At 35.2% G+C, this 23,587-nt stretch overlaps 1 protein-coding gene across 5 annotated transcripts in view; it reads left to right on the top strand.

Annotated features, from left to right (window-relative positions):
* Positions 1 to 23,587, top strand: part of CCDC88A (coiled-coil domain containing 88A) — a gene marked incomplete at both ends in the record, with an annotated part of 140,646 nt that overhangs the window by 15,937 nt on the left and 101,122 nt on the right. For all 5 annotated transcript variants that reach the window (XM_084235087.1, XM_084235089.1, XM_084235088.1 and 2 more), the window contains 3 exons: positions 8,689 to 8,797; positions 17,846 to 17,915; positions 20,556 to 20,614. In XM_084235087.1, coding sequence (XP_084091213.1) covers positions 8,689 to 8,797; positions 17,846 to 17,915; positions 20,556 to 20,614 — 238 coding nt within the window. The remainder of the gene's footprint in view (positions 1 to 8,688; positions 8,798 to 17,845; positions 17,916 to 20,555; positions 20,615 to 23,587) is intronic.

Here is a 23,587-nt window from a genome sequence, read left to right on the forward strand (position 1 = left end):
TTTCTTCATCTTTTCCCCTAATTTAAAAAATTCTGTATACAGTGGTAGATAATACTGGTCATTGAAATTAATGCAACTTGTCATAAGTAGGTCATCTTAAATGTGAAATTGCTTGAGACTCTCTTTTACTGCCATGTTGTATTTAACTTCTGGTAGGACAGATTTGCTTTATATATTGCTAGGCTCTTTGCCTCTAAAACATTTTTCAGTTTTCATCTTACGAAAGGAAATGGTCAATTTGAGATTATGTTGTCTTGGAAATAGATTTATATGATTACAAAGGTACTTGCTCATGTATCACATGAATAACATTAAAAACAGAACTTTCTAAAAGCAAATTTTTTTTAGGCTTTTTCTTTTTTTTTTTTTGGCATGTTCCTCGGTGGGCTTGAATCCAAAGGTAAATTCTTTTTAAAAAAGAAAAAGTGTGCTTTCAAAGAGAGTTTATTTTATTTTATTTATTTTTTAAAGATTTATTTATTTATACAAGCATTGGGTGCAGTCAGAAGTGCAGGAAGGTGAGAGAATTTACCAGAGCCAGAGCGGGGAACAGAACAGGCAGACTGACGAAATACACTGCTGAGGGGAGCAGCGGGCGGCAGGAGAGGTCTGCGTGCCACATGGGACCCTCGCCCGGCAGCCAGGGATCAAACCGGCACTGCAGAGGCTGCGCCACCAGGGGAGGCGCACAAAAAGAGTTTAATCAAAACTTCATTATGACTTTATTATGGATTAGTTGTTATATAGCATTTTAAGTATTAAACATGAAAGGAAGTTAGAATATTTAGAATACCTAGTAGACTACATTTTCTTTTTCTTTTTGCATAAAAGAATTGGGGTGTACGGTTCGATCCCTGGCTGCTCCCTGGCCACCGGAGGAGGGTACCACATGGCGCGCAGACCTCTCCTGCCGCCCGCTGCTCCCCTTAGCAGTGTACTTCCATCCTTCTGCCTGCTCTGCTCCCCGCTCTGGCTCTGGTGAATTCTCTCACCCTTCCGCGCTTCTGGCTGTACATAGTGCTTGTATAAATAAATAAATAAATAAATCTTTAAAAAAAAAAGAAGAATTGGGGTGTAGGCCAGAACTGTGGGGGGGGGTCGTAAAAGGATTTACCAGAAACAGAGCAGAACAGGCAGATTGACTGAAATATACTGCTAAGGGAGCAGAGGGCGAGACAGGAGAGGTCTGCTGTGCCATATGTGGGTTAGCTCTCTGGCCCTGGGATGGAACTCAGACGGTATTGGTAGTAGCGCTGAGACGTAACCACTAGGCCATCACGGAGGTCCAAGACTATAGTTTCTTATTATAGAATTCTGGATTCACGCTGTACCTAGTTTGCTGAAATTACTGTGCCTTTTATTAAGAAATAGACTTTAAAATACACACAGGATTGGCGTGCTTTCTAGTTTTTACATAGAATGTGTACTTTTTACAGAAAAAAATTTTAATAGTTTTATGTCATTTTCATGTTTATTGCAGTCTCACACATCTTCTGACTGAATTCCTAACATTGACTCCTGTGTATATAGCCTCATTAAATGTGTTTCAGCTAAGTAACAGATATAATTGCTTATTATTGTTAAATAACATTTAAATTATTTATTTATTTATTTATTTATTTATTTATTTATTTATTTATTTATTTATGCAAGCACTGGGTACAGTCAGAAGTGTGGGAGGGTGACAGAATTCACCAGAACCAGAGCGGGGAGCAGAGCAGGCAGAAGGACCGAAGTACACTGCTGAGGGGAGCAGTGGGCGGTAGGAGAGGTCTGCATGCCATGTGGGACCCTCCTCTGGTGGCCAGGGAGCAGCCGGGGATCGAACCGGCGCTGCAGAGGCTGCGGGCAGCTTCGCAACCCAGCATTCAACAGCTGCGCCACCGGGGAGGCCCAATACTTAAATTATTTAGATTTAAAATAATTACTTGGGCTTCCCCTGGTGGTGCATCGGTTGAGCACTGGGCTGCGAAGCTGCTTGCAGCCTCTGCAGCACTGGTCGATCCCCGGCCACCAGAGAGGGTCCCACATGGTGCGACAGACCTCTCCTGCTGCGCCCGCTGTTCCCCTCAGCAGTGTATTTCGTCAGTCTGCCTGCTCTGCTTCCCGCTCTGGCTCTGGTGAACACTCTCACCCTCCCGCGCTTCTGACTGTACCCAGTGCTTGTATAAATAAATAAATAAATCTTTAAAATCATTACCTAAATAATAACTGATTATTCCCTAGAAATAAATAAAATGGACATTCCTCATTAAGTAGTATTTTGTGAGTGTTTTTTCCCTTTAAAAATGTTTTATATATGGCTGAAAGGCTTCTTGGACACCAAAAGGTTCATAGAGGAAAACAGCAATTCCCTGTCCTAACCTTATTCACATCTCAGTTCTGTTCCTCAAAGTAGAAATTTTTGATTTTATTAAAAAGCATTTTTTTCTGTTACTTAGCCCCATATCTAATGACAATATGCCTACCCTAGTATTTTTTATTTATCCCTACTGATATTTATTGACCTCCCAATGATAGATGCGATTATAGCTTTTTTAATACCCTGTCTCTTCTTACCCTGTTCTTCTAATATATTTATTACAAATTTAGTTAAATCAGTAATCAATATTTATTTTCATATAACTATATGTTCCCTGCAGACCAGATAGTGTATCATTATTACATTTCCTTTAAAAAAATTTTTTCCCTGAAGTTGCTGCTCTTCTTGATTTGCAAAATTTTTAGTAAGTTTATCCATAAACTTTCAACCTTTGTTTATGGGAATGAAGATTGGGACCTTTCACCTGAAGGTAGGCTATCTCACATAGAGAGATCATTCTTGTAGTGAAGGGCCTTTTTTCCATGGTCCCAACATACGTCAGTATGACCCTGATTCATATTAGGCATACATCAAATAGGAAACCCAAGCCTTGTAATTGAAAGTTAATTGCTTTCTAGGTTCATGCCTAGAGTGCTTAGCAGGTAAGCTGGTCTCCAAATCCAGATAGTTTATAGATAGTGATATAATAGCCAGTGATTCTGAAGAAGGACACTTCTAGTCTGTTTGCATATTAAAATAACTCTAAATTGGCACAGTGTAGGGTAGAAACTGAAAATGGAGGCATAAATTACCTAGGTAGACTGTTCTGCCAAAGGTCTCCACTATTCAGTAGCATTCCCTAATGAGTCTGCTAGATTACATAAATCCTCTCAAATCCCATGTAATCATAGCAAAGATTTGTAGAGAGTGGATACCAGTTTTATAAAAGGATGTAAAAAACTTGCATTCTGTCTGAGATCAGTGTTGAATATGAGATTAATTTTAGGTGCTAAAGTTACTTTTCTGCAAATTTTTGAAATACAACTTAATTGTAATTTTTGTCAAAGGCTAAAAACTTCATATAAAACTAAATTCTAAACTTAAAACTAGCTAATTCTTAGAAAAATTTTATGCAAATGAGACTTTATGCCTTTCTGGTAACTGAATAAATTTTGAAGCCTCTTGAAAAAATACAAAATTTAAAAAGAAATAATTTTAAAGAGTACTGAAACCTGATAACTAAATACCTAGGTCTCTAATAAGATATCACTATAGTGAACTGGGAAGAGAAAGGAAATGAATCTTCCTTACTTTGATTATTCTGAAAACAGAATTAGGATTATGCTCAAACAATACAATAAAAATGATGATATATTGCATCCATGTGTTTTATAGATAACATTGCTGAAAACTTTTTCTATTGATGTTTTCTTTGATTTCCTGAGTGATCCTGTAAGAAAAAAAGGCTGAAAAAGTAAAGAAAAAAGATGAAAAGTCCTAGGGAAAACAGTATTTAAACTTCAATTTTCTGATTTATAAATGTGAAAGTGGATAATCTCTACAATAATTTTTAGGTCTTAATGTTACCAGTGTATGGATAAGAGAGAGATTGGTGAGACCTATGTAAGGGAATTCAAATATAGAGTAAAAAAAAAAAAAGAAAAAGGGACCTCCCTGCAGCATGAGTTCCATCCCCAGCTAGGGAGATACCCACATGGCGCAGCAGATCTCTCCTGACTCGCCTGCTGCTCTCCTCAGCAGTGCACTTCAATCTACCTGTTCTGTTCCCCACTCTGTCTCTGGTGAATCCTCTTACCCACCACACTTCTCTCCTGTACCCCAGTTTCTATATGCATAAATAAATAAATCTTTCAAAGAAAAAAAGATGAAAGAATCCTAGAGAGGAAAAATACTTACTGAATGTCTGACTATAAGTCTACTAACATTTTTTGTTGCTGGGTGACTCTTGTTCTCCCAGTTACAAGTTTGTTTTTCTGGACAGTGATAGCTTGACTAAATTAAACTTTTGTACATTAAGTAATATGACCACAGTAGATATGCAGTGAGCATTTACTTAATTTACTAACTAAAAATGTACAGAGCTGATTATATAAAGTAAGGTTTATCCTTTAGCTTTATGAATTTTTAATCATGATTTTCTGACCCTGTTGCTGTTGTCTTTGTCTGTCTTGACACATGATCTCATTTCTGTGATACAGTCTCCAAGTAACTAGTTCTTATTGGTGTTTTACTTCAAAGATGTACTTTCTTGGGCTGTTCATTATTTCCCTTGCACTAAGAATAAATCAGTCATAAGTCAAAGTGAGCCTGGCTTACTGGTATTCTTCCTTACTTATGGCAGATCTCAAATTGTAGGTTAGGCCTCTTAATTCGTCTTATCTTTTAGACACAAATGTTAGTGCTGAGTATCTTTTCTAGGTGGCCAATTGAGTTGTTAGTTTGGAGAGTGTACTCTCACAACTCTCATTAAAATTTGGAAGTACCAAATTTAAAAACATTTTGCTTATTTTCAGATCATACTTGTTTTTAAGCCTTTTATATTAAGGTATATGTTAATTTTTAGAAGTATATAAGCATTTGTTCTTGCTGTCAGGGAACTTACAGTCTAGTAAGAAAGTGAGAGGCGTAAAAGCAATTAACTATTAGAAGACCTATGATAGAATTATGTGAAAAAAGGGAAGGGGGATAGATGTTAAGTCATGGGATAAGGCTGACAGTAATAGACTTGTAAGGATGATTTGGATGATTTGGTGTTAGAAGATGTAACAATGTAATTCACTACATTAACATATTAAAGAGTCAAATGGGACTATGTATAGGGAAAATTCGACAAAATTCACATGTTCAATAGGAGTAGAAGGGAACTTAACTTGTTGGAGGTTATATATCAGAAAATTATAGCAAACATGCTGTATGTATAGTAAAACATTAAAAGTCCATTAAATTTGAGAGAACAGATAACTTTTCATTATTTGTTAGTGCAGTAACGAAATACAAATCAGATGTACAAATGGCAAAAAGGAAGTAAACATTCATTTGCTGATTATAAATTTTTTTTTTACCTAGAAAATCTAAGAAAATGAACTGAATAAAATAATTTTGAAAAGTGGTTAATTAGAAGTTCAACATACAAAAATTACAGTTTTTCTCTTATTCATTAGCTGTGATCAAGTAATAGAAAACAAATCCTGTTCACACAAGAAACAAAAACCCAAGTAAGAAAAAAATAAATGTATAATATCTCTGCAGAGAAATTTTTTAAATTTAATGATGCAACTGTCAGTTTTCATCAAATCAATACTATTAATAAGATCCCAATCTCAGCACGTTTTTTCTGACAACCATATTGTAAAGTCTGATTTGTAAAGCTCTAAATTGTACAGTCAAGATTATTGATAGTTTCAGAGTATGTCCTCACAAAAATACTTAATTACAAAAGCATAATAGTAACTATGTTAGAGAAAATTGGCAGATGATACCACTTTAATAAAGTATAAAAGTGAATGTCATCAATATTGAATAGATTCAAAAGATTGGATAATAGTAATATAGCAGTGTTGGTTTCCGGATTTTGATAGTTATATTTATGTGTTTGTAGAAAATAACCACTAAGATATTGAGAGTTATTGGGTATCATTCAGGTTGACAACTTATTTTCAAGTGGTTTAGGCAAAAGATTTTATCACAAAAAAAATTTTTTTTTTTGAAGATTTATTTATTTATGCATACAAGAGCTTGGGTACAGGCCAGAGGTGTAGCGGGTGAGAGGATTCACCAGAGACAGAGTGGGGAACAGAACGGGCAGATTGACCGAAGTACACTGCTGAGGGGAGCAGAGGACGAGTCAAGAGAGTCTGCTGTGCCATGTGGGTTTCTCTCTGGCTGGCTGGGGATCGAACCTGTGCTGCAGAGGCTGTGGATTGCTTCATAGTGCTGTGCTTAATCCCTTGCACCACCAGGGAGGCCCCAGATACTGTATTTTTTAGCTTAGGTGTTCCACTTTTAAAAATAGTTTCCATTTTTCCCAATGGAGTGCAATGGTTGGGTTAGGAAAAAAAGGAAGAATTAAGGGATGCGAGGTTTCTGTTGAGTTCTTATTCTCTATTGAATTTCTTTATTTCTTTATTTTTCTGCCTTTTTTTGTGGAGGTGCCTACATTTAATTTCTGTAATTATGGCATAGTACTTTCTTCAAGCAGTTGCTTAAGTACCTGCTTTATGATATTCTGGACTCAGCCCTTGCATAGGAATTCTGATTTATTGTCTTATTGACTTGGCAATACTTTTCTCTAGCCTGACCTCTTTGCCCTGATAAGGAACTAGCTTAGACTTACTTGTTTTCTGATAGCAACTTAACATTCTGTTCTCTTGCCACCACTTTTACTTGAGTTATTTCCCATGTTTAAAAATACTTTTTGCATTTAAATTTTTATTTTTTAAATAATAAAATTGTAATATTTCCTCTTTATTAAGCATAGTTAACATAAAATTAGGGGGCCTCGCTGGTGACCTATGAGTTAAGTCTCACCACTGTCATCACCACTATGGCCTGAGTTTGATCCCCCACCAGGGCACTAACCCACATATGACACAGTAGACTTCTCCTATCTTACCCACTGCTCCCCTTAGCAGTATATTTCAGTAAATCCACCTGTTCTAACCCCCACTCTGCCTCCAGTGAATCCTCTCACCCCTGCACCTCTGGCCTACACCCAGATCTTCTATGCCCAAAAAAAAAGAAAAGAAAAAGGCATAAACTTGGAAAATATTTAATGTATATATATTGGTGATATGATACATATACATTGTGAAACATTCTTATCTAGTTAATTATCACATCCATCATGTCACATTAGTGTTATCAACATTGTCACCATGTTTTACTTTAGATCTTGAGGCTATTCATCTTACAGCTGAAAGTTTGTGCCCTACCACCTTCTAACTGTTACCCCTTTGCCTCAGTGCTAGCAATCCGTTTTCTGCTGGTTTTTTTTTTTTTTTTGAGTTTGACTTTTCATTTTTTAAGATTGCATATATGATTACAGTATTTGCCCATTTCGTTATAATTTCCCTTCAAGGTCCGTCCATTTGGCGCAAATGGCAAAATTTTTTATTTATTAATGAATAAATAGTACTCCTTTGTAGAGCTATATTCACATCTTTATCCATTCCTCTGTCGTTCAATATTTAGGTTGTTTCTCTGAGGGGTGTAGTTATTTCTTGGAGATCCTGGTGTTTTTGTTTTGTTTTGTTTTGCTTGCTTTGGCTATATATCCAGAAGTGAGATTGTTGAACCATATGGTATTTCCATTTACATTTCTTTTGAGGACTTTCCATATTGTTTTCCATAGTAATTGCACCAATTTATATTCTTACCAACAGTGCGCAAGGGTTCCCTTTTTTCCACATCCTCACCAACAATTATTATTTCTTGTCTTTTTGATAGTAGTCATTCTAACAGGTATGTGGTAATACTTAGTGATTGTTTTGGTTTGTATTTTCCTGATTAGTGATGTTGAGCACTTTTTCATGCATTTGTTGGCCATTTAGATGTGTTTCTTAGGAAATGTGTATTGCTCTGTATTGTTAAATCAGATTGTTTGGTTTTTTGATACTGAGTTCTGTGTGTGTTTTTTTAGTAATTTGAATGTTAACCTCTTATCAGATGAATGATGTGCATATATTTTCTCCCACTAGGTATGTTTCTCTTTTCGTGTTGTTGAAGGTTTCCTTTGCCATGTGGAAACTTTTTAGATAGGCAAAGTTATACTTGTTTATTTTTGCTTTGTTGTTTTTCCTTTTGGTGTCATTTAATTTTCCATTCTTACTCATGAGTTGACTATATTTTTTCAGTGTCTGGTACCTCAGAATCATTCAGGCTCTTGCTCTCAGTGTATATACAAAATTTTAATATTAACTAGTGTGTTCAATTCATTCTTTAATTTCTCTGGGACATTGCTTGCTCAAACATAGTCCCCATCATCCAGGGAGGCACTGTAACATTTATTGATTATGATCTGATAGTTTATATTCTTGATACTTTATATTCTTGATCTTATATTCCTGTGAAGTTCTAAATTCAAAGGAAATAAGAGGTTATTCATCCCAGGAAGGCAGATAGATAAAATAAGGACGAAGGGCAAAATATGACTTAGGTTTCAAATTTACTTTGCCACTGTTTTGACAATATCAGCTATATTAATCAAAAGTATAGAAATGTCAAATAAATCATCTGTTCCTTTGGTTCATCTCTGTTAAATGCATACTTGGTATAAAGAAAAAGTGCATAATTATACTTAAGTCATCTATAACTTGATAAATGTTGCAATATGATTTTAAATTTTCTTTTTTTGAAATTTCTTACAGTAATCCTAAATCAGAGAGTCAGAGAGTAAATAAAAAAGTCAACAACGATGCCTCACTTAGAATTCATAATCTGTCTATTTTGGTGAGACAGATAAAATTTTATTACCAGGTAAGTGGCCCTTTTTCCCAAATGTTATTTTAATAACTGCTTATATAAGTCACTTTTTTGTGTTAGAGGCAATCATGCAACAGCACATACTAAATGTTTTTACCAGGTACTAGTATATTTGCTGGACATAATGAAATATGCAATATTAAAGATACAAGCAAGCATTTCATAATTGTATAATTTTACAAATAATTATTGTATGTTATGTATTATTAAGCCAAGTTCCAATTTCTTGAGAACTTGTGTAATGCAAAACTTTGTTAGTCTACTTGAATTATGCCTTTGAAAGTGCACTTTTTATTCTTTTAAAGCTTAAGTCGAATGTCTATTTCAGATTTTAAATAGGTGCCTTCTTTTTTATTTTATTTATTTATTTTTTAATAATAAATTTTATTTTTATATTCCCCATACAATTGCAACCCCCCCATTCTGACCCCAATCCCTCCCCTTCCGCCCCCCACCCCCCAAAAAGTGTCTCTGGTTCATAGTTTTTTGTTGATTTTGATTTTCACTTTCTTATAGTTATTCTTTTCCTGGTCCCTTATTTAAGTTTTCTAGATTCCTGCTATGAGTGAGACCATCCGGTATTTTTTCTTTTTCTTTTTGGCTTATTTCGCTGAGCATGATCCCTTCCAGCGCCATCCATGTTGCTGCAAAGTGCATGTGTTTATCTTTTTTGAATGCTGAGTAATATTCCATGGTATATATGGACCACATCTTCTTGATCCAGTCATCTTTTTTTGGGCATTTGGGCTGTTTCCAAAGCTTAGCTATTGTAAACAGTGCTGCTATAAACATAGGGGTACAGATGTTCTTTGGAATTGATGTTTCTGTGTCCTTTGGGTAAATACCTAGGAGTGGAATTGCTGGATCATATGGAAGCTCTATGTTTAGTAGGTCCAGAAATCTCCACACAGCTCTCCATAGTGGTTGGACCAGTTTGCACTCCCACCAACAGTGCAGAAGAGTTCCTTTTTCTCCACACCCTCGCCAACATTTGTTGTTGCTAGTTTTTTTAATATGTGCCATTCTCACTGGTGTGAGATGGTATCTCATGGTAGTTTTGATTTGCATTTCCCTGATTACAAAATTGATGTTGAACATTTTTTCATATGCCTGTTGGCCATTTGCATTTCCTCTTCAGAGAAGTTTCTTTTTAGCTCTTCTGCCCATTTTTTGACTGGATTATTTGCTTTGTTGTTGTTGAGTCTCATCAGCTCTTTGCAGATTTTTGTGATCAGTCCTTTATCATTAGTGTTGTGTGCAAAAATGTTCTCCCAGTTGGTGGGGTTTCTCTTTGTTTTTGTTATTGTCTCTTTTGCTGTGCAGAAGCTCTTTAATTTGATGTAGTCCCAGCTGTTTATCTTTGCCTTCACTATCACTGCTTTGGGTGATGTGTCTGTAAAGATGTCTTTGATGTGCAAATCACGTAGTGTTTCGCCTATATTTCCTTCTATATATTTTATGGTTTCAGGTCTTATGTCTAGTTCTTTAATCCATTTTGAGTTGATTTTTGTGTATGGTGTGAGGTAGTGGTGAAGCTTCATTCTTTTGCATGTAGCAACCCAGTTTTCCCAGCACCAAGATTTTAAATAGGTGCCTTCTTAAGGCTATTAGTATACCTATAAGAACTGCTATAGCTGCGTCATAAAAATTTTAGGTTTTTTTGGGAAATGTTAATTTCTGTGTATTTTATAATTTCTGCTATGATTTATTTTACTTATTAGGTAACTTAGAAGTATATTTTTAAATTTCTAAACACGTTATTTTTTCAGTCAATCTTTTTTGGTTTTTATTTTTCATCAAAGACAAATCTGTGGACATTTCCTTAACATTTGCTGGATGACCACTGATAATCTTAACATTAACCTTTTTGACACAGTGGATTAATTTAAGGTTAGAAGTGATTGAATATCTTAACATATTGTCAATATTGTTTCAGATATTTAACATAAAATACTACTGAAAGTTGTTAAATATCTGTCCATTCCCCTGTGTCTTTCCTTTAGAACTAGTTTATCAAACCATCTCTACCACTTTCCCCTACCTGATAGTTCATATTCTTAGATGAAGTACTTCTAAAACACTTCTAAAGTCTTTCAGAATTTGGTCCACCATCTTACTTACATTTAATTAACATACTAAAATTATTTTTTATTCTCATGTAATAACCAGATAGATTTGGCCTGGTAGATATATGACAGATTTCAAAGACCAAACCAATATATTTTCCTGCCATTAAATAATTTATCTATTGGAAGAATCAGATTTCCCCCCAAAAGTCTTATAAAAACTATTTAAAGTTTTTGTTTTGTATTTTATATACTTCTCAGAAAAGCACTTGAGGTAAACTATTTTACTATATTTTGATTTTTCCAAACTCAAGAAAGAAAAGTGAATGTGGATATGTTAAAAATTTTAGTGTGTGTCTTCATTATTTTTTTAAAGTAATCTTGTAAAAATGACTCCCAACATAAACGGAATATTGACAGAATACCTTGAGATGTTTTTTACAGGGGTGATTTTTTTCTTTGTATCTTTTTAGTCATGATAGGCGAATTTTAATATTAATGTTAATATTCTTCCTGCTTTTTGTTTTAATGATTAGGGATATGTAAAAGCTCAGTGAAAGTTATAATGCCTTTAGATTCTCTTTCTGATCACTGGCTTTTATGAATGTCAAGTATTCTAAACATAGGAGCTGCAGTGGTGAGCAAGGACAGATCATTTCCCTATTGTCATGAAACGAGTGAATAAATAAAATCATTTTGGTTTATTTTTATTGTTTTAAAAGATTTTTACTTATTTATGCATACAAGAACTGGGGTGTAGACCAGAGTTGTGGGGGCTGAGAGGATTCACCAGAGACAGAGTGGGGAACAGAACAGTCGGGTTGACTGAAATACGCTGCTGAGGGGAGCAGCTGATGAGACAAGAGAGGTCTGCTGTACCATGTGTGTTATCTCCCTCGCTGGGGATTGAATTCATGCTGCAGTGGCAACGGATACTTAATAGCACTGAGACTTAACCTCTTGTGCCACCAGGGAGGCCTGGTTTATTATTTTTTTTAATTTTATTTATTGAGGTAATGTTGATTTATAACAGTATGTCGTAAGGGTGTAGATTTACATCTCTACAAATGTATGTTATTTTACCACACCTACCACCAAAGCCTCAATAATCCTCCATTGGACCCCCCTTTTCTCTTTACTCCCACCCAATCACATTCCCTTTCCGGTAGCCTTAGTCATCGTCCATTGAGTTCTTTCCCCATTGTCTTCAACCCTTCCTCAGCCCTTTCCTCTCCTCTTCCCCTCCTGGATGCCTCAGATCTTCTGGTTAGCTTTCAAGGTTTGTCTTTGACCTTTTGTTTGGTTTTTCTATATTCCACATACAAGTGAAGCCATCCAATATATTTATCTTTCTCCTGATTTATTTTGCGTAGCATAATCCCTTCCAGCTCCATCCATATTGCTGCAAGTAGTATGAATTTCATCTTTTTTGATTGCTGAATAGTATTGTGTATATATACCACATCTTTCTGATCCATTCAGCTGTTTGGGGCATTTTAAGTTGTCTGATATCTTGGCTATTGTAAATAGTGCTGCAAAAAAATATAGGAGTGCAGGTTTCCTTTTGAATTAGTGTTTATGTGTTCTTTGGGTAGATACCTAGAAGTGGAATTGCACACCCAGGGGTAGAATTGCTGGGTTTTATGACAGATCCATTTTTAGTGTTTTGAGGAACCTTCTCACAATAGTAATGGGAGAATTACTGAAAGAAATAACTGGTGACATGAGATTATCAGAAGACTTTTTGAATATGTGATTAAGTGACAAATAGACCTTTTAGAATAATCACTTTATCCATAGCAAGCATCTCATTTTTCCTTGCAAATAAAATGAATCTAAAGTCTTCAAGTCAGAAAATAAATTATAGCTCTTACGTAAAATTACCCAGGCTCTTTGATTTTTTTTTTGTTTTTTTAAATATGGTGAGTGAAGGAAAGACAGTGAGTTTGATTATCAGAGACTGAGTTTATAAGTAAAAATTTTAGTCCATTTTTAGAACTCTGTCAACAGCCAGTGTTTGGTATGACTACACTGGTAATTTAGAAGAGTGCTAAAAAAACCAAGGTGTTTCTTCAAACATCATTAAAATAATGATCTGAATCATTGGAGGCCCTCAAAGAAAAGAGCACTTTGCAGTTAGGAAATTTAAATTCATTGGGAAGTTTTTGTATGGTCGATGTTACTAATATTAAAAACAAAGTTCAAGTCTAGTACCATTAATCTAGTAGCTAGAGAAAGCAGCTTTCTAAAAGATTTTTCTTAATGTGTTATAATAAGCAACATTTGGAGTATTAGTAAAATTCAGTAGCCAAGAAAACAAGATCGTTTGTTATACAGCAAATGCTTCATATTCCATCTTACTTTTGACACTTTTGTCGATGTTCTTTTTTTCTTTTTTTAAAGATTTACTTACTTATGCATACAAGACTGGGGTACAGGCCAGAGGTGTGGGGGGTGAGAGGATTCACCAGAGACAGAGTGGGAAACAGAACAGGCAGACTGACTGAAATACACTGCTGAGGGGAGCAGTGGGCGAGTCAGGAGAGATCTGCTGCACCATGTGGGTGGCTCCCTGGCCAGGGATCAAATTCGTTCTGCAGTGACTGCAGATAGCTTCATAGGTTGAGTATTAACCCTTGCGCCACCAGGGAGGCCCGGTCAATGTTCTTTTAATGCTATTTGCTTATTAGGTTTTGTTCTTAGCCATATAAAATGATAAAATATTTTAGTTCTTATAGTAGTAACAAAGAAAAGGACAAATACAAATAATGTGATAAATATAATTCTGTCCTAGTGTATAAAATAGCTTATGAGTGTCAAAGGAGAGTTTGCCATTCCAGTGTATTTTACAAATCTTTGAACCCGTGTACTATGGTAAAGTATAGTTTTAGTAATAGTATTTTGCATTGTGATTCAGGGGAAAAAAATGAACTCAAACCTATTTCAAAGATGCTTATTGAGAAGGAAGTATTGCAGCTAATTTATAGAAAGGAATGGCCTAGTTTAAGTTATCTTTGAATAGGTTACTAATAATGTCTGTCTGGCATAAAGTTGAAATAGTTTCCTTAATTTAGCAATGTGAACTTTAATTCACACAAACATATTAAGTCTTTTAAAACTGTAGTTGATATGTCATTTTAATGGAAAAATCGTACAAAGCTGACTAAAAGTAGCAATGGAATTACTTGTGCTATCTTTTAAAGCATCTCTACTATGTCTTTCCTTTCTCTGTCAGTTCTTGCTTATTCCTTTTCTTACATATTGCCATTTTTCCAAATCTTTCCTGGCTATCTTCATATCAGGATAGAATTTGTACTTATTCAGTGAAACTTAAATTATCCTGAAAATCCTTAACTTGTCTATATTTGAAATACTTGCATGCCTTTAAAAGTTGTTATTTTCATCTCCATCTCTACCAGTACTCTTCCTACTTTATTTTTATCCTTGGCACTTATCACCAAAAGCATTTACTTATTTTCTCTCTACCCCTCCTAAAATTGAATTCCATGAGAATTAGGATTTTTGTTTATTGATGTCTTCATAATGTCTAGAACATCTGGCAGATAATAACTATGCAGAAAATATTTTCTGGATTATCCTGATTTTTGAAGACTTTCTCTTCTTTCAGTTGTATTGCTAGAATTCTTTCTCCATACATTTGAATAGGTTTCTTATCACTTTAGTAACAAATTGAAGTACCTTTACTAGTTCATATACATACTTTATCATCGTTAACTCATCCATTAATTTGTTATTCCTTAACAAAGTCATTTATCTTGGGCTCATTTATGTAGTCTTTTCCCCATTCTTTAACACATTAATAATGAATATCTTTAAAGTTAGGTAAAGTCTGGAACACCTGGGAGTGACATAATAAAGCTTTAACAATAGCAATCAGTTCTTCTAGCCTCCTGATCTCTCTTATGTCTTGTATATTTTAAAATGTTGCCCATAATATTGGGATAGAGGAATAAAAGTAATTTTTATAAAAATGTAACTAGGATCCTCTGCAGAATCCATAGGATCCAATAGAGATTTTAGAATAATTTGTGTCATTTTAATTTTTATAATTTTTAGCCCCCTTACCTAAAATTAGTGTTTTATACATAATTTAAACTTAATACTTTGGAATAAAAGGTAATTTTTCCCTATTAATGCTAATGTTTAATAACCTTCATCATTTAAAAAAAATTATACTTTCTTCTACTTCTTACCCTTCCCAACAAAAATCACTTTGTAGAAGTGAAAAAACTAAAATGTAAGCCTAGGCATTCTGACTGTGCTCCACCAAAGTATACTGTACCAGGTGCTAGGTACCTCTGCACCAGAGTACAATTTTTGTTACTCAAATATAATCAAACTTTATAGTATTAACAAACTGTATTGATTTTGTCATTGATTGATATGGTATGTTGAAATAATATAGGAGACTGCGTTCATCTCAAGAGAGAGGGTCAGAGTTAGCAATGAGAGTGAAAAGCAATGAGAGCATGGGGTGACAGTGGGCAGAAAGTGAGGAGCCAGCCAAGTAGAAGAGTGGAGGAAAGAAGTAGTGGGCCATATTAAAGATTTCAGTCCACTTAGATGCTTTCTTATAGAATAGTAAGAATGTTACATGGGGGCCTTCCTGGTGGAGCATAGGTTAAAGTCTCAGCACTATTAAGCTATTGCCAGCTGATAGGGCATAAGTTGGATCACTGGCCAGGGAGCTAACACATAAGGCACAGCAGACCTCCCCTGTCTCGGCCACTGCTTCCCTCAGGAGTGTTTTTCAGTAGAACCACCTGTTCTGCTCCCCACTGTCTCTGGTGAATCCTCTTACCCCTGTACCCTGGCCTAAACCCCAGTTCTTGTATGCATAAATAAAAAAATAAGTAAAAAAGTTACATGGTGAGTCAATAAAATAAATTGCCTTGGAAATGTTTGCTGATTAATTCATTAACTTTGACTCACTACCCCCAAAATAAAAGGTGTAAATGAGAATTACATTTTATCTGTGAAGTTTGAGATAAGGCAATTTTTTTAATTTGTTAAAATTTAATCAGAGTATTGCTAACTCTTACTCTCTTTTTATGAGAGTAAGTTTAAAGTTGCTTTCCTTCAAGGCAGGGAAACTAAAAATTAGAATGAATTAGAAATTTATTCCTTTAAGTCTAATTTGCTGTTACATACTTAGCTATAGTATATTCTGTGTTGAGATAACTTGATTTAAATGGAAAACTCATTTATTAAATACCCAAACTCAGTATCTATCCTTGGAGTAAGTGATTATAGCAATTTTTGACATTTATCCTTTTTTTTTTTGTGTGGGCCCCTCGCCGGTGGCTGGGGAACGAACCTGCACTGCAGAGGCTGCGAGCAGCCTGGCAGGCCTCGCAGGCCAGCACTCAACCGCTACACCACCAGGGGAGACCCTGACATTTATTCTTAATATTTTTTATTGTATTTTTCCAACACAGTGCGCAAAATGAGTGGAGTATATACTTTTCTTTAAATGTATGATTATTTTGGATGATAGTTTTTTAAAGAACTAATAAATATGCTTAAGGAAAAAATTAAACTTTCTAATACATATTTACAAAGAATTACACATAAGATATTCTTTTTTAAAAAAAAAAAGATATATTTATACAAGAACCAGGATACAGGCCAGATGTGCGGGAGGGTGAGAGGATTCACCAAAGACAGAGTGGGGAAGAAAACAGGCCGAGTGACGAAATACACTGCTGAGGGGAGCAGCAGGCAAGACAGGAGAGGTCTGCTGCGTCATGTGGGTTTCTCCCCAGCTGGCTGGGATCGAACTCCCACTGTAGAGGCTGCAAACAGCTTCATAGTCTGGCGCTCAACCGCCTGCGCCACCAGGGAGGCCCAAGATATTCTTTTTATGTTGTGATTTTATTATTTGCTTACATCGTTGTTAATTTTTGGACATTATTTGATTTCTCCCCTCAGGTGGAATGTCCTCAAATTACTAACTTTAGGTCATATATCAAGTGTGCAGCTTTTTTTTTTTTTAAAGATTTATTTATTTTTATACAAGAGCTGGGGTACAGGCCAGAGGCACAGGAGGGTGAGAGGATTTACCAGGGACAGAGCGGGGAGCAGAACAAGCAGATGACTGAAATACACTGCTGAGGGGAGCAGTGGGTGCGACGGGAGGTCTGCCTCGCCATGTGGGATTTGGTGAGGATCCCGGGGCCGGCCTGCTGGGATCAAACCTGCTTGCTTCAGAGGCTGTGGACAGCTTAACAGCGCTGCGCTCAACACGCTGCACCATCTCTTCTTTGAAGAAATGAAGGAACACATCTTGTGTGTCATTACACAACGGCTCAGGTCCTCATAGTCCATCTCCCCTGTGTCTTATGCTCTTCCCTCCCTTGTTTTTACCCCTCACTTCCTCTCCTCTAAAGTATGTAAGCATTAATTCTAATTAGCCTCTGAGTTCATGCACATATTGACTGTTGGATTTAAGGGATCTGGAATTACACATATTTAAAAAGTAATACAAGTCAACTTTCATGGCTGGTTTTTCACTATTGTTTTAAGTAAAGAATGATTGAGAAATAATTGAATACTTAGAAAATTTATTCCTCAGGTACTACTTAGATATATCTAAGTATGTGTGTAGTGAAAGGCAAATTGTAAAAGATACTCATTTATTTCTATAATCTGGCAAAGATTCAGTATTCTCATATGACCCCCACCAATCCTGTAGTCTTAATTTCTTCCAGACCCTTTCTATCATGTCATTGTTAGTGGTTGTGTAATGGCACACAAGATGTGTTCCTTCATTTCTTCAAAGAAGAGGTAGTGTAAAACAAAAGCTGCATACTTGATATATGACCTAAAGTTAGTAATTTGAGGGCATTTCATCCTTTCTGAATCATACTTAAAGTGCACAAATTATTAGTTACAGCCTATTGAGTCATTACATAGTCAACATTACCATATAACAAATATTGGGTATCTTTTACAGGAGACTTTGCAGCAGTTGATCATGATGTCATTGCCAAATGTCTTAATCATTGGCAAAAATCCCTTTTCTGGTAAGTATTAAAATTAGCCCAATGTGATGGTAAGTTTTATCTTTTTGTAATACTGTAGTGCTTGTTTACCAAGGTCTTGTTATTTACATTAGTTCACAAGGCTTATAGATGTTGGAGCTTATGTTCCATTTTATTTAGAGGAAAAAAACTTCATTTTAAATTAAGTTCATTATTTATTTATTTTTTTATTTTTAAAGATTTATTTATTTATACAAGCACTGGGTACAGTCAGAAGCGAGGGAGGGTGAGAGAATTCACCAGAGGCAGAGCAGGGAGCAGAACAGGCAGATGGAAGAAGTACACTGCTGAGGGGAGCAGCGGGCGGCAGGAGAAGTCTGCGCACCATGTGGGACCCTCACCTGGCAGTCAGGGATCGAACCGGCGCTGCAGAGGCTGCGGGCAGCTTCACAGCCCAGCGCTCAACTGCTGCGCCACCGGGGAGGCCCAGCTTCATTATTTAAATATGAACTTTAAATATAAGCTATTCCAAACTGATACTTTCCTGTGATTTTCAGTGTCTCATTACGATAGATAATGATGTTATTAGCTTAAAGGAACATAACATTAGACAAGAAGTGATTTTAAAATAATTTCTAAGTTCCTGTTCATATATCTACTACATATCATTGTCACAGTTGTTTGAATCTAAGGGTTTGATTGATAACGTTTTAATTTATGTTAAACTGTTTCTGAATGGAAAGAGGAGAAACAGTTTCTTTGAGCATTTTAATTATTTTCTTCAAAAGTTTCTGCCCTTTATCAGATTTTAAATGTAGCATATTTAGAGTTATAATTTTTGAACAATTGGGGAAATTAGCAGTTGATTAAGTTTCAACAATATTCTTACAGGTTGAATGTAATCCAAATCAACTCCCACCTGCGCTTCCATCCTTTGTCAAAACAAGAAAAATGAAATTAAAAAAAAAAAAAATCTAAAACCAAGCAACCTAAGGGGTAAATCAGGAGTTTTGGATAGTCTTTGGAGATAGTCTAGGACTTTTGACTGCATGAATAAAAAGCTGAAAACATATTTTTTGTAAGGAACAGAATTATTTTTAATTTCGTATGCATTTATTAAGTGTCTACCAAGTTATAGGGACCAGGAATATAAGGAAAATGGTCTGTGTCCTTGAGGATCTTGTGTTTTGGTGAGAGATGTACAGATTACTGGGAAATCATGTAATATTTAGTACAAAATGGAGCTAGATGAAAATGTAAAGGCATATAAAATATGGAACCATTAATTAGTCTTCAAGTTGGCAGATAGTGAGTGTTGGGGACCATTGATGGTTGAGTCAAGGAAAAATACTCAGAAATGTTAGAATTCTGCCTAAAATGTGATTACTAAGTAGGTCACTAGAAGGATGAGTGGGTAGGGAAGAAAGAGATTAAGAGGAAGTTAGGTAGGGGAGTGTTATTGTATATTTGGGGAAGGTGATTAGCTGTCCGAGTATGGCTAAGGAAGTAATTTGTTTCATAGAGAGTAAGATACAGTGTTTGAAAAGATTTGCATTTCATCATAGACACATGGCCTAATGGTCAAGTTCTGACCCAAATGTGATTTTTTTGGTTAGTGAAGAAGAAAATTTGAATTGAATGCTGTTGTTACGTAATTTATTCTTTACTTCTGCACAGACCATTGATTTTGTCCATCTTGGAATATACATTTGTTTTACTAGCCTCACTGTAAAGTGGTATTAAAAGTTTTATTCTCATGAACTTACACAGTGGAAAGCCATTTAAATTTTACAGGTAGATGAGTTATTTATGTGTTTTAGAAAGAAAACGCTAATAAGCCCAAAAAAGCCAGGCCACTTAAGAGCCAGTTTGGCTGACTTGTGACATTTCTCTATGTCAGTAGTTCTTAATTTGCTAAATTGGTGTAGTATAATCATTTATGGAGAAGTAGTGGATTTATAATTAGCATAATTATTACATGTTGAGGCCTATTTTATCTGTATTGTAATCCTTCAAAATTTAGATCCTTGCCTATTTCATCTGCTATTACCATCTTGCTCACATCTTGCTTTTTTAAAAAAAAATTTTTAAAAAATATTATTTATGCATATAAGAGCTGAGGCACAGGTCAGAGGTGCGAGAGGGTGGGGGAAGGAGGGGATGAGAGGATTCACCAGAGAGGTATGGGCCACAGAACAGGCAGACGGACTGAAATAAACTGCTGAGAGGGAGCAGTGGATGAGACAGGAGAGGTCTGTTGCACCATGTGGGTTGTTCCCTGGCTGGCTGGGGATTGAACTCGTGCTACAGAGGCTGTGGATTGCTTCATAGTGCTGTGCTCAACCCCTTGCACCACCAGGGAGGCCCCTAAAATTTTATTTTATATATGTTTTACATTATTCTTCATTTTTGTACAGTGTATGCTTTCTCCTCTCAGGTGTAGCCCCCATGAAATTCCCACCACCCATTCACCCGTGTACCATCACTATAGTCCCTTGTGTCCTTCCCACCCCTGTTTTGATCCTTCTCCCTCCTCTTTCCTGTGGAATTAGACCTGCTTTTCAAAAATTCTCCACTGTATAGACTTAATCCTTGGGTCAAGTTGTTGTGAATGTTACTTCTATAAATGATTTTGCCAATACAAGAAAAAGTTAAACTACAGTAAAACTGTTTGTATTTCAGAACAAGGCACTGAAGAAGTTAAAAAGTTGCTTTTACTTTTACTGGGTTGTGCAGTTCAGGTAAGTTAAAATATTTATATTTTCATGGTAATAACTTCTTAGTGTCCTTTTTTGGGTTTTAGTTTTTAAAAGGCTATATATTTTCACAGTCTGTGTTAGAAATTTTAAAATAGCCATAGTCAGCGTAAGAGGATTTTGAGGGAAAAAATTTCAAATTTTAGTTTCATTATCATTTAAAATCTTTAATTTTTTTTTATTCTGAGCCTTCTAGTGGACCCAAATTTTTCAAGTATCCAGGAGATAACTTCATAAAAGCCTCTTCTGAAATATCTTTACAGTTTATGCATACATGTGTGTTATAGAACGGGAGGGAATTAACAATAACATGAAGAAGGGTATTATCAGAAAACCTCTGTAAGATACCATTTCTGATACAAAGTAGGAACAGAAGAATCATATTTTTATTATAATCATTGATCAAAAAAGGACTATATATTAAAAACCCAGACTCCCAAGACATTTGTCATAGTTAATTTTATACATATTGCTAAGTAAACTGGAGAATAAAGATGTTTTTAAGATGTTTAGAGAGAGCTGGTTAGCGTGAAAGTAATGTTGAAGGGAAGAATTTATTAACATTGTAACTTTTTTTTAAGTTAAGGGGAATAGTAGAAAAAGCCAATATATAGTATATGTTAACAATGTTGAAGGAATAATGAGCGAAGAGTGACTAGAGTCAGGGGGAAAAATCTAGCAGTAAGTTTGGAAGATGTCCACGACCCAGGATGGCAAGTTTGAGAATAAAGAAAGAATAAATACAAGCCAGTTTATTTTTTTTGTAGCAAGAGAAGATAGCTTTTATCAATTATAGAAATCAAATCAGAGGAGTAGGAATGTGCAGAAGTCCTATATTGTGGGGCATGTTTCCCTGTAGTACCTCCCCATTGCTGAAGAAGAAAATTGCCTCAGATTCTTCAAGATTAATATATTCAAAAAGGAAATAGGAAAAATAATAATCAAAAATCTTGTGAAAAAAGTAGGAAAACCACAAAACATGCTAATCACCAAGGAAGACAACTCTTCAGAAGATATACCACAGGGAACAGAAAGAAATCCTCAACCATCTAAAGATGATGTAAGCTTGGAAACAGAAGGAAACCTTAGTGGAGGGCTGACTCAAACTGGCCAGGGATTTAGAGATGACCACCCTGTTAGATATTTGGACCCTAAAGAAATGGTAAGAGTAGATGAGTTGAAAGACTTAGGGAAGAGATGAGAGAGTTAAAAAACAAGTTTGTGATGATGCATTGAAATCAGGCATTTATGTAAGCTGTCCTTATACTGTGTGCTTGAGGCCTTGAATTTTTTTTTTTTTTTTTTGGTCTGATATTAAACTCTAGCCCCTACTTTCTTTCAGCATTTTCTGATGTAATTTTGACCTCCGTTTCACTTTTAATCATCTGGTGGAATTTTATTTTAGTTTATATTCTCCAGTTTATATTAGATGCTAGTTTTCTTGTAACTAGCATCTCATTGGATTTTGACCCATTCTCCAAATCTATTTTTCAATTGGGAATTTTCACACATATTCATGAAAAGATGTTTGTTCCATAAAGTAAGGCCTAACAATTACATGTGTAGGATAAAATTCCAGTATCGTGTGTGTGTAGAATTTTGTTTTTGCTTATATATTTCTTAAAGAACAAGTGACAAAAACCAAGATTTTTTTTATTATTTAAGAAAATAAGCAAAGACACAATACGATCATCCTAACCCTCAATGTCCATATTATTACAGTTTTTATAGAAATGGGTAGAGATAGCTAGATGTCAGACTTTTACATGAAATGAGTTTGTCAAGAAAAATAGAAAAATAATCTTTACACACACACACAGAGACATTTTTGGAGTCATAGCAGGATATTTTTCTTTTCTCTTGAAAGCACTTGAGGCTTGCATCTTTTGCAGTGTCAGAATGGCAGATCTGCCTAGGAAGGAGGAGGGATCCAGTTTTGGACAGTATTTGTTCATTGTGTATTCTTAAAATGTTAATGGCCTGATTTTTAAGAAGTGTTTCCTCCATAGCATGTACTATTGTAAAGGACAGGAAGAGAGATTTTTGAAAAAAAGATACAAGGCTTAAGGAGTTAAATTTTTGAGACAGACTGAAAAACAGTAATAGTTTAGGGTGATGATTACCGTAATGCACAATATTTTCATATTCATGTTTGTAGTGTCAGGGAATGTCTCCTGAGAACGTAATATTTAAAATGAGAGCACCGATGCTGAGAAAACATCTTTGACAGAAATATCAAGTATGGCTAGATTGTAATGTGTGTATGGGAGAATGGTAAGAAATTAGACTTAAGTGTTGACAGGGATTGTGTGATGAAGAACTTGGTCTGTGTAAAACAATTTAAATTTAATCCTATAAATATTTGGGAGCCACTAATTGCTAACATTAAATGTGTAACAATCAAAATCACTTACAATCACAGCCTCCAAATGTGATTGTACGAACAGTTAGAAGTCTGTTGATACAGAAGAACCAAAAATTACTTGAGGGTAAGAAAACTACTGATGAAACCATGCATTCAACAAGTATTGTTTGAACACTTTATAGAATATTACTTCTATTATGGAGAATCTGCTTATCTATTAGTTAAGTCTGTTAAAATTCTGATGTTTACTGTAGTCAGTATGTAATATAAATGTTTTCCACATCAGAATAGTTTTCTACTTGTGATTTCAGTGGGCCACAGGTTTTAAAAAATGTTATATTCACAAAAGAAATAGAAAAGGAAGCTCTCATTAGGAAATTGAAAAATTTCTTTTGAAGAAAAATTACGACATTCTTAAGGGGAAGCAACATTCAAAATCATTAAAATTAGTCACTATCCAAAAATTCTAAACTCATGTAATAAATTATAATTAGGATGTTCTAATCCTCAATTATACATAAATGTAAGTCACAAAATTAAGTGAACATGAAGACAACTGTTCAGGACCAGAGCGTGGATATTTTCATTATTGA

Source organism: Talpa europaea (assembly GCF_964194135.1).
Source record: "Talpa europaea genome assembly, chromosome: 6".
Lineage (NCBI taxonomy): Eukaryota > Metazoa > Chordata > Mammalia > Eulipotyphla > Talpidae > Talpa > Talpa europaea.